The following is an 11,795-nucleotide window of genomic DNA, read 5'->3' as shown; positions in this document are numbered from 1 at the left end:
CCATGAAATATCTTAAGGGAAAGCTGCTACCACCGCATTAAATGCTCTACAACTAACTCTCTGGTTGCATTAATATGGAAGTGATACCTGAATAACGGTTTTCAGTTTTACAACTACTACACAAAGACTTCAGGAAGGTGCTGATGGGATAAGGATTAACACCAACCGTCTGGTCTACACGTGGAGGGTAAGGATGAAAGGAGAAGAAAGTATAAAGGAAGAAGTGGGCAATGAAAGAGAGGGTTTGGAAAAAAAAAAAAAAAAGAAACACTGTAGCAATCAAGAATCAAAGTTGTAATCAAACTTGTGAGAAATATATAAGAACTAATCTCCTCGGACCTTGTCGATGATGATTTTATTTACTTTAAATCAATATATTTTCCTGTTCTTGTCATTGGAGTCTACTTTATTGGTTGTCCAACTCATTTTAACCTAGTTTTCTAACCCACTCTCTACAAATTCATTGTTTTGGGCTTGTTGGGCCTGAGTCCATCCACCTTTTGGACCAGGAACTTAAATCCGGTATTTACAATTTTATTATTTTATTAGTATATGGTTTGATGCATTAATAAAATAGATTGTGTTGGTTTCGTATTATGCTAAGCTTGATAAGGTTATATATTATTTGTTATTGTGTTGGTTTGGTGTTATGCTCAGATTTGAATAGTGTATCAAATTAACACAAATAAAATTATAAAATTATTTTTATTTATGTTGGTAATCTTATACCTCTATTATTTTAATGCTCAATTTAAAAAAAAAAAAAAAAAATCTACCAACCCATGGGTCAACCTAATTCAACCTAATCTATGTGTTTTTTTTTTTTTTTTAAACCTGATTATGATGGATTGGATTGAAAAAATCCATCAACTTGGATCAACCCGATCTATGCACTACCCCTTACTAACTTGTAACTCCATGCATATGCATGGATACACTTAAAGATATATAATAAGATGTATAATATAATTTATATATATATATATATATAATTTAAATACTATTAATAATCATTTTTATATTTTGTTAACTTTTTAAAATTTTTTGTAAGGATATTATTAGGAATAAAATGTAAATTGTTCATTTTTTAAAAAAATTATTGTGAAACACTTTTTTTTTTTACGATTCATTTATTCTAAATTCGTTGGTTTTTGTACTTAATAACTCACTTTGATGAATATTTATGATGTGATCCTACATTTGATTCTAAAATTAAGAAATAAAACTCTTTAATAATAAATAATTTAGGACACATGGTGCAAAATTAGAATTTTAATTTGGAATTCTAATTTGAATTTCTCTCAGTTTCTCACACATACACACATATATATATAGATATAGATATAGATATGAGAGTGATCAAATTTACAAGAATATATTATATTTTTATCATTTCTTTTTGAAAAAAGTATTAATTGGTTTATAAGAAATAATTATTTTATATTAATATACTTGGTATAATCCAAATTAACAAACATTCCTTTAAGATTTGAGAACCTCAATCACCTAATCAAATAAATAAAAAATTAAGATTTCATAACCTCAATTTGCATAAGCATCATGTGAGAGTGAGTGAGTTTGAGTGTGAGTAGGGGTGTCAATGTTTGACCCAACCCGCGAACACGACACGAACCCGACACGTGTTTTTTTGGGTTAGGGTTGGGCCTTAATGGGTTTGGGTCATAAACGGGTCGACCCGAAAGTGACACGATAAGAAACGTGTCATAAGTGGGTCAACCCGCATAACCCGCAATAGACACGTTTGACACGCCAATTTATTTGTGTCAACCTGAAATGACCCATTTAACACAACCCGTTTAACTCATATAACAAATAAATATTTATTTTATTTTAGATTTGTCAAATACCTTTTATATCCAATATATATTTTAAATTTAAAAAGAAAAGTGAGTAATTACAAAAATTTACAAGGGATATAATTGGAAATTGAAACTTTACCGACCCTAGAACTATTAATACCTTCCTTTTTTTTTTTCCTTTTTTTTTTCTTCTTTTTTGGCATAGAACTTGTACAAATGAAATTGGATGAGTTTGTGAAAGATGTTATGAATTTGGACATCAACAAAGAATCTATGGATGATAATCGTGGTCATAGTTAGGGTTAGTCTACTATTTGCTCAAATTCTTTCAATATTGATACTTAGCATTTGACGAGTTCCAAATACATTTTATATCCAACATATATTTTAAATTTAAAAAGAAAAGTGAGTAATTACAAAAATTTACAAGGGATATAATTGGAAATTGAAACTTTACAAACCCTAGAACTACTAATACCTTCTTTTTTTTTGGCATAGAACTTGTACAAATGAAATCGGATGAGCTTGTGAAAGATGTTATGAATTTGGACATCAACAAAGAATCAATGGATGATAATCGTGGTCATAGTTAAGATTAGTCTACTATTTGCTCAAATTCTTTCAATGTTGATACTTAGCATTTGGCAGGTTCCAAGGATATTATATTTTTGTTGAATTATGTTATTTTATTTTTGTTAAACTTTGTTATTTTGAATTTGGGTTGAAGTGTATGCACTTCTTTTGGAGTGTAAAGAACTTATTTCTAAATTAATGTTATATTTTTGTTAAATTATATTATTTTGAATGTGAGTTGAAGATTTGAAGTGTAAGCACTGCTTTTTAGGATGTAAAAAAAAATTATTTTTAGATGGATGTTATATTTAATATTATGTAAGTTGAAATGGGTTGTGTTACATTCGTGTCAACCCAACACGACTCATTTATTAAGCGTGTCAAATGGGTTGGGTCAGGTCAACCCGCCTTATTAACAGGTCGGGTTAGGGTTGAAGGATCATGACACGATTATTAAATGGGTCGGGTTAGGGTTGAGCCACTTAGTCGAATACCCCTACCTCGACACGACACGAACCCAACACGCTAACCCGAATTGACACCCCTAAGTGTGAGTGTGAGTGTGACACATAATATGACAAGGTGGGAGGCCACTAACTTGACCATCCGACACATTTCTATATTGATTCTCAAAAAAAAAAAAACACACACATTTCTATTTTTCATTTAAAGTTTTTTTTTATTCTCTCGCTCTCTCTCTCTCTCTCTCTCTCTCTCTGTGCGTTTATTAGAAGAATAAAAATATCTGTGTCTAAGCCTACTTACGAGACTCTCTTTCTCTCTCTTTCTAATCGCAAAAGCTCCCAACGCAGAGAGTCTCTCAGACTCACATCTTCTCCGATCCCTCATCGTCTTGGTTTATGAGGTACTCTTCTTCTTCTTCTTCTCCTTCTCTCTCTCTAACTTTAACTGTTCTATGTGATTTGTTTTCTTCACAGATCCGTTTCTCAATGTTTATATCTCGAAACCCTAAACGGTGTTTTTTGGCCAAACTTTTCAATTTTTTAGTTTGTGTGCTCTGTTTATGTATTAAAGTCTTTAATATTTTCGTTTATGATGTTCTTGGTAGGTTTTTTGATCTGGATTCTTGTTGAATTATTGGATCTTATAGGTTTTTGGCCTCTATTTGGAGTAGAATTTTCTGCAGGAATTCTTTTATGTTATTGGGTTTTTCCTAAAAAGAAAAATGAAAGAAAAAGTTTCCCTTTTTTAGTTTTTTTTTGTAAGTATTGCTTTATTTTATCTGTAAAAAACAAAGAATTTTTAGGGTTTTTTTTTTCCCTCTGATCTGTATTTTTTGATAAAGGAAAATACTTTGGATGTGTGTAAGAGTTCGTATTTCAGGAATATCTTTTTTAATGGTTGGGGGATCTTGTTGTTTGGATTTTTATTATCTGGGCAATATTTGTTTTGATCTTATCTTTGAATTGGGTTTGTTTGATTTTGCTGAAAAAATCCACCTTTGATACTATCGGTTACGATCCATAGTTTGCTAAAAAATTGCCATTCATTTTTACTGATGAAGCTTTTCGGTTTCATGCCTGCAGCTCGAAGGAGAGACCCACTCTTGGGTAAGACGTGTTCTCTGTTCTTATGTGCTGTATTATCTGATTTTCTTTCTTTGTTTTTTGGGAATATTCTTTGATTATGCATCTGAAATTTAGATCAATCTAACTAATGAAATACTGTAAGTTTTGCGTTTCTGCTTTTGTAAATGTTGACAAAAAAAGTAAGCAGAAAGTGAAATGGTAAGACGCTTTCTCTGTTTTTATGTGTTGTATAATCTGATTTGTTCTTTGTAATTTTGGAATATGCTTTGATTATGCATCTGAAACATAGATCAATCTAACTAATGAAATACTGTTAAGTTTTTTGTTTCCACTTTTGTAATTGTTGATTAAAAAAAAAAAAAAAAAGTAAGGAGAAAGTGAAATGGTATTTTAAATCTGAATTGTTGTACTATCTTGGTTTCAGAAGATAGAAAGGGCTGAAGTATCTCAATTCAACAAAGTTGTTGTATTTGGCTCAATCTCGTGAGGATTTTGGTTTATTTGGTCATCTGCAATAAATATTTGTCCAATTTTTAAATTTCATTCTTTTGTTTATGACCAAAGTAAGAGCATTGTGTTGAATGATTTGCTGTTACAGATATATTTTGAATTTATCACATGCTGCTTTGATGCTTCATTTCCTTTACTGTTTTCTCTTCTAAGTGTTGGATCTGCATTATATTTTTGTTTTTGGGTTTTTCCTTCACTCATAAAACGATTTTGAAAATCAGCATTTTGCAATCACAGATAATGAATCTACTTTAGGAGGGTATTGGATTTTGTGCTTCTTGGCATGTGTTTATGGTTAGGATGGTGGATATGATACATATACAACTGTGAAGGCTTTTCAATTGTTTCACTTTCACAAATGCTACTTGTAGCTATCCCAATTAAAGATGACATAGATGAACCAATTGTGCTTAATGTACCTATAAGTCAATAAGTATGTGCTTTCTGATCTTTAAAGAAGTGGCATTTGTTATCTACTCTACATATGAGGGGAAATGTAATGGTTATGTTGTTTTGCAATAATTAGAACTAATTTTGTGGCTATATGGCCTAGGAAGTAGGAATTATTCGTGTACAGTATGTACAGTTAATATAGCACAACTTTGGATATTCTTGCCTAATACAACATTAGTTGTTACTACAATGTTAGAGTTCTTAGTCCCAAACTTGTTCTTATTTCTTTTAACTGATTCATATGTCCAGTGGTACGCGGATTAAGACCCGCAAACGGAACATTGCAGCGCCACTGGACCCTGCAGCGTTTTCGGATGCAGTGGTCCAGATTTATTTGGATAATGCTGGTGATCTGGTAAGTGTTACTCATGCATTTATACTTATATATAAAAAATTCTTTCCTCTGCAATTATAATCTAACAAACTATTCAATTGATATACCTAACAATATTTGCTACTTTCAGGAACTTATCGCTAAGAGTCTTGAATCTGCAGATCTTAATTTCTCAAGATACGGTGACACCTTTTTTGAGGTAAGCTACTTGATGCTCTAGAGATTTTTGATATCTTATGTTATAAGAAAAGTTAATCCTTTATCAGTTTCAATGCATCTTTATTTTTAATTTCTGAAGAATGGTGATCCTAGCCTTTGGTTCTACTTGAAACTAGATTCAGAAATTTGTGTCCATAGAATCGTGGTTTATTACATGATGCTTCGATGATAGTGGACGATTCATTGAGGCAGTCATAATCATAGAAATTGAATCTGGTTCTTTCATTTTTCTCTCTCTCTCTCTCTCTTTTTTTTTTTTTTTTTGTGGCATCAATTTAAACAACATGATTTTTTTTTTCCCAATGTTAATTGGATGCGTATTTGTTAATATTACAGAATGCAGTTTACTGGATTATACAATTTATACTTGGCTTTACTACTTATCCTTCTGAAATCTTAATGGGGGCAATCGTTTACTTTGTCCCACTGAATGTCGTTTATTTCTGATTTCTGCCATTTTTATTACTATGGTGATTGACACAAATAAATTTGATTTGGTGTTTCACTCTTTACATATATCTGGTGGGAATCTTAAGTTATTTAGTTTTTGTAAATCCTATTAGTTTATTACTCTTTTGAACATGGAATAGTCTAATTTGTCAGATTACTGCAGGTTGTTTTCACAGGGGGGCGTACACAACCTGGAACAACCAAACCTGATGAGGGGGAGCGCCACCCTTACTCTATAATAGACTGTGAGCCCACACGAGAACTCATTTTACCATCTGTAATCTACATACAGAAAATTTTACGGCGGAAGCCATTTCTCATAAAAAATCTTGAGAATGTCATGCGAAGATTCCTGCAGTCCTTGGAGCTTTTTGAGGAAAATGAGAGGAAGAAGCTGGCAATTTTCACGGCACTTGCTTTCTCCCAGAAGTTATCAGGTCTTCCACCGGAGACCGTGTTCCAGCCACTGCTCAAGGATAATCTTGTGGCCAAAGGGCTAGTTCTTTCTTTTATAACTGACTTCTTTAAGGAGTATCTGATTGACAATAGCCTTGATGATTTGATTTCTATACTGAAGCGGGGTAAAGTGGAGGAAAATCTTCTGGACTTCTTCCCATCTGCAAAACGGTCCCCTGAGGGTTTCTCAGAGCATTTCACGTGAGTTTTAACCATATGTTTAAGGAATTGGAGTTATGGATAATGTTTTATGATACCTCCCTCTTTCTCCTATCTGCAGACCTATCCTTTGTATTATCTGAATGCTTTCTGCCCTCTGATATATCAAAGAAATGCCGTACTTGCTGGAAGGAATATTTTTTTTTATTAAATCCTTTTGTATTTCTTTGGAGCTCTTGTAACTTCAGTCTCTTTGCTTGTTGCTACTGTTATTATTATTATCATTATTACCTTTTTTCCTTTGTTTCCCCTTTTTTAATTTGAACACTGTTATTGTCTACTAAAATCCATGATTTGGAACTAATATTTGTGTTGGTTTCAAAATTTTCAGGAAGGAAGGGTTGGTACCTTTGGTTGAGTACAATGAGAAGAAAATATTTGAAGTGAAACTTAAGGACATGAAATCTGCTTTAACAACCCAGATAACAGAGGAGGTTGACATATCCGAAGTCATAGAAACTGTGAAGCAGCGTGTTAAAGATGCTAAGTTGCCAGACATTGAGGTTGTGAGGATTTTGTGGGATGTCATAATGGATGCTGTTCAGTGGTCTGGAAAAAACCAGCAGCAAAATGCTAATGCAGCTCTACGCCAGGTATGTTTAGACTTATGCTTGTTTTGTGTCTTCTTTTCAGTGGTTAATACTTTACCCATTGAAGAAACCAATGTTGAATGTTTTATGTATCATTGCTATTTGCTACACAACTTTACATCTTTATCTTAGCATATGGGCAGGATATATTATTGCTCACTGTTTGTCAATGTCTTACATGTTGCTTGTACTTTTTTATATGTAATGCAATTTTTCATGCTAGAGTACTTTTTCTTTTATGCTTTCATTTCTGGCCTTTTGGGTTGATAATTTTAACCCGTGGTAGGGGGCACTATCTGGATAATTGTTTCCCTTTCTAGGACATAGAATATGAATTGTCACTTGAAGTTTTCCTGACATAGAATCTCCCTTGATTTTCTCTCTTTCACTTGTTTGATCATTGTATTTTGAATTGATTGTACTTCTCTCTTAGTACACCACCAGTGTACTAGGTATGTTTTTTTCTAATAATTTTTTTTGTTACTTCAAAAAAAAAAAAGGTTTTCCTGACATAGAAGAGTATCTAAAGAGGTTAACAGATGCATATTGAGGCTCTCAGAGGCATGGACGTTGTATGTTGTATAGGTTGTGTCATATGCCTATTGCATGAGATAATTTTGATCCTTAGAGGCAGTGAGTTATGGGATTTTTTTTTTTTTTAGGTGAGTTTGAGAAAAACCATTGTAATCATCATCTTCTTTGAAATTGCTCTGTGCCCGTGGATTTAGGTGTAGAAGACTGATCCACATGAATCAATGTTTATATTCTGCATTCTCTGTTTTGCTTTCATTTTCTCATACCATTTAAATCCTAGATTGTAAATCTTGTCACAACAATGCATATGCTTGTGGTCATTTTATTAGAAAGATCATGAGAAATCTTTTTCCTGAAGTTGATTCTGCAATTCACGTCGTATGATTTACATTTGCTAAATATAGCTGTCATATTAATTCATAGTTGATGAGAATGTTTGGTACTCTCTTGCTAATGTCAAATTCCATTAGTTGCATCTTGATAAACCTGTATTGTATTGATATAGCGTGAGCTAACTGAATGTAGCTTTTCAAGAAAAGCTTTATTCTTGATATGAAAACTACAGATTGTACATATCCTTATCTCATTCGAGGGAATTTGTTAGCTTTAAATTTGATGGTGGGAGTGAGCTTTTTGTGATACAGGTGAAAACATGGGCGACACTGTTGAATACTTTCTGCACCAATGGGAAACTTGAGCTGGAACTCATGTACAAAGTTCAGATGCAATGCTATGAGGATGCTAAGCTCATGAAGCTGTTCCCTGAGATTGTGAGGTCTCTCTATGAACAGGATGTACTGGCAGAAGACACCATTCTTCACTGGTTCCGCAAAGGAACAAACCCCAAGGGCAGGTATGAAAGTTCATTTCATTTCCTCCATCAGGATATTAAGCATGCACTTGGGAAGGAATTATAAATTAAAATTATTCCACTATTCAACTTATTTTTGCTACTATTCAGGAGTCTTACTGTACTTTTTGGTACTATTCATGGGCCTCACTATACTATTTCAACTAACTTTTCTTTTATCTACAGTATTTTGAACAATAATTTTTCAGTTTGAGCAAAACAAGCGGTATCTAAACACAACCTAAGTGTGTTTGGCAAAAATTAAAAAGCCAGTTTATTTTACTATTCAGCTTATTTTTGCTACTATTCATGGCCCTACTGCACTTTTTAACCTTATTTATGGGCTTCACTGTACTATTTCAACCAACTTTTCTTTTATCTACAGTATTTTTAACAATAATTTTTCAATTTGAACAAAATAAGCGGTATCTAAACACAACCTAAGTGTGTTTGGCAAAAATTAAAAAGCCAGTTGATTTTACTATTCAGCTTATTTTTGCTACTATTCATGAGCCCCACTGCACTATTTGGTATTATTCATGGGCCCCACTTTATTATTTCAGCTAACTTTTATCTTTATCTACAGTTTTTTCAGTAAAAAGTTTTTAATTTCAAACAAAATAAGTGGATCTCAAACAGACTCTAAATTTCATGTGTTGGCTGAGAGTTTTCTTTAGCTAATAGTAGTATATTATGATATAAGCATGTTTTGTAACTCAAAAATACTTCTGGACCCAGCAAAAGTTTGCTATTAATCTGTTAAGTATTTTCTTATGTCCCATTTAAATTTCTTCTTGAATTTCACATAGCACTATATTCTATGGTAATTAAATCATTTCCTTTGTTTCCGATTGCATTGTAGTACTATTTCCGTAATCTGAAATGGAGTCTTATTGTGGAAAATTTTGGAACCCTGAGTATTTTCCAATTTCTTCTGTTCTTCTGTGATATTTATAAACTCTCCCAGGGATGGGCAGTAGCCGCAGTAGCTATTTATGATACTATGCATTTTGGATTTGGATTTTTGGCATAGAATTTGAGCTTTATGTTTATTAAATAATTTCATTTGTTTCCCATTGCACTAGATCTGTGGTGTCTTCAGTAACCCAGACCTTTATGGTAATTATAAAGGATACTCAGTGTGGGTTACCCTCTTAGTTTAGTTTTATTGGTTTCTATTCTATTTTTCTTAAAACAACAACAAAGTTTTAGTTCCAAAATTTTTGGATAAACTAGTCAAGATCACCAGCAAGTACTTCTCTGTCATTCTATTATATCTGAAATCATAGTCTCTCTTGCATTCTTAATTGACATGCCCTTTAATTCTATTGGATTCTGTTCCATTTTTCTTAGTGGCTTATAATTACGTGTTGAAAATGCAACACAGGCAAACCTTTGTGAAGGCCCTGGAGTCCTTTGTGAATTGGCTGGAGGAGGCTGAAGAAGAGGAATAAGGTGCAGCAGCTGCAGCTGATGGCGTTGCAATCCACATCCACCTGCAAGCTAAATTTACAATCTAATATCTGTCAATTGTCTGAGATTATCAACTCATAAACTCCAAAAACCTGTTTTTCTTCACTTTCGTGTGCCTATTGATGATGATACCATAGAACCATATGGAATGGTTTATTATTTGTAATAATCAATTCCACTATGTACTCATTCTCTCTTAGCGAGATGTTCTGTTTTTTCCTGCTTGCTTTCTGGCTTTCAATGTAAAGCTTTGGTTCAAATAAAATGGGAAGTCAATTTCTCAGTCAAAATTTTATTTTCGGGATCTAACAGCGATAGGAGTGTAACGTTTAGAATTTTAGTTTCTGACATGCATTTTCGCTAGAATCTTTAGTTTTATTGTAGTGAAACATGCTGATCTTGGCCTTTAGACTTGTAGTACTTCCAAGAAATTATTGTTGGCTTTATTTTATTAATTTTCAAAAGTCTTAATTAAATATTTAACATGATAGAATGTAAAATATAGTGCATGCATGAAGTTGTTTGTTTTTGCCGAAGTAAAGAGAGAATTTATAAATCTTAAATATGGGATAATAAAGGGGGTGGCTATTTTATAATTATAAATATAGTGGCGGAGTTAATAATAAGGGGGAAATTATGTTTTAAATTATGTAGTCTAGAGGTGATTTTACGGCTTCATATTAAAGGTTATATACAATTCAAATTAAATTAACAATTATAAGTTAAATTGATACAATTTTGTAAATCAAAGGTATGATATGAAATTAGCGAATATAGTTTAATTTGTATTTTTTTTTTTTTTTGAAGATCTTAAATTTTAGATTTTAATTTGAATTTAAGAGTTTGTTTGTTTGGAGAGATTATAAGGAGGATGGAAAATTGATGAGAGAAAAGTAGAGAGAATATTTAGTGGGTGTTTGGTTGGGAGAGAGGAAAAAAATATGTTGGGGTCTGAGTATTTTCTTTTTGGGCTCACTAAAAAGTTTTCTTCCGAAAATGAGGAGGAGAGAAAAGGCTAACAAAAATGGTTTTTTTTTTTTGGTCATCTTCTAGTAGCTTTTTTTTTTTCCGTTGTCCACTTGCACATATATAATTTTTTTGATAAAAAAAAAAATGTGTTACTTTTTTGTTTGCACATACACAAATTTTTTGCTAAAAAATGTGTTACTTTAAAAAAAAAAAATTTAATGGGAATTTTCAAAAGTGTTAATTAAATATTTAACATGATAGAATGTAAAATATAGTGTATGCATGAAGTTGTTTTTGCCTAAGTAAAGAGAGAATTTATAAATCTTAAATATAGGATAATAGAGGGGGTGGCTATTTTATAATTATAAATATAGTGGCGGAGTTAATAATAAGGGGAAATTATGTAGTCTAGAGGTGATTTTACGGCTTCATATTAAAGGTTATATGCACTTCAAATTAAATTAACAATTATAAGTTAAATTGATACAATTTTGTAAATCAAAGGTATGATATGAAATTAACGAAAATAGTTTAATTTGTAATTTTTTTTTTGAAGATCTTAAATTTTAGATTTTAATTTGAATTTAAAGGTATGTTTGTTTGGAGAGATTTTAAGGAGGATGAAAAATTGATGAGAGAATATTTAGTGGGTGTTTGGTTGGGAGAGAGGAAAAAAATATGTTAGGGTCTGAGTATTTTCTTCTTGGACTCACTAAAATGTTTTCTTCAAAAAATAAGGAGGAGAGAAAAGGCTAAAACTAAGCTAACGAAAATGGTTTTTTTTTTTTTTTTTTT

At 32.0% G+C, this 11,795-nt stretch overlaps 1 protein-coding gene across 1 annotated transcript; it reads left to right on the top strand.

Moving 5' to 3' along the window:
- Nucleotides 1–3,079: 3,079 nt before the first annotated feature.
- LOC115991605 (basic leucine zipper and W2 domain-containing protein 2-like) lies at nucleotides 3,080–10,321 on the top strand. The gene is made up of 8 exons (XM_031115426.1): nucleotides 3,080–3,258; nucleotides 3,941–3,964; nucleotides 5,156–5,261; nucleotides 5,371–5,439; nucleotides 6,073–6,566; nucleotides 6,916–7,177; nucleotides 8,353–8,561; nucleotides 9,946–10,321. Exons 1-8 carry the CDS (start codon nucleotides 3,254–3,256, stop codon nucleotides 10,010–10,012), a joined length of 1,236 nt encoding a protein of 411 aa, XP_030971286.1. The 5' UTR covers nucleotides 3,080–3,253; the 3' UTR covers nucleotides 10,013–10,321.
- Nucleotides 10,322–11,795: the final 1,474 nt, after the last annotated feature.

Source organism: Quercus lobata, chromosome 1 (genome assembly GCF_001633185.2).
Source record: "Quercus lobata isolate SW786 chromosome 1, ValleyOak3.0 Primary Assembly, whole genome shotgun sequence".
Lineage (NCBI taxonomy): Eukaryota > Viridiplantae > Streptophyta > Magnoliopsida > Fagales > Fagaceae > Quercus > Quercus lobata.
The sequence above is the reverse complement of the archived record's forward strand: the minus strand, read 5'-3'. Positions and strand labels throughout refer to the sequence as shown.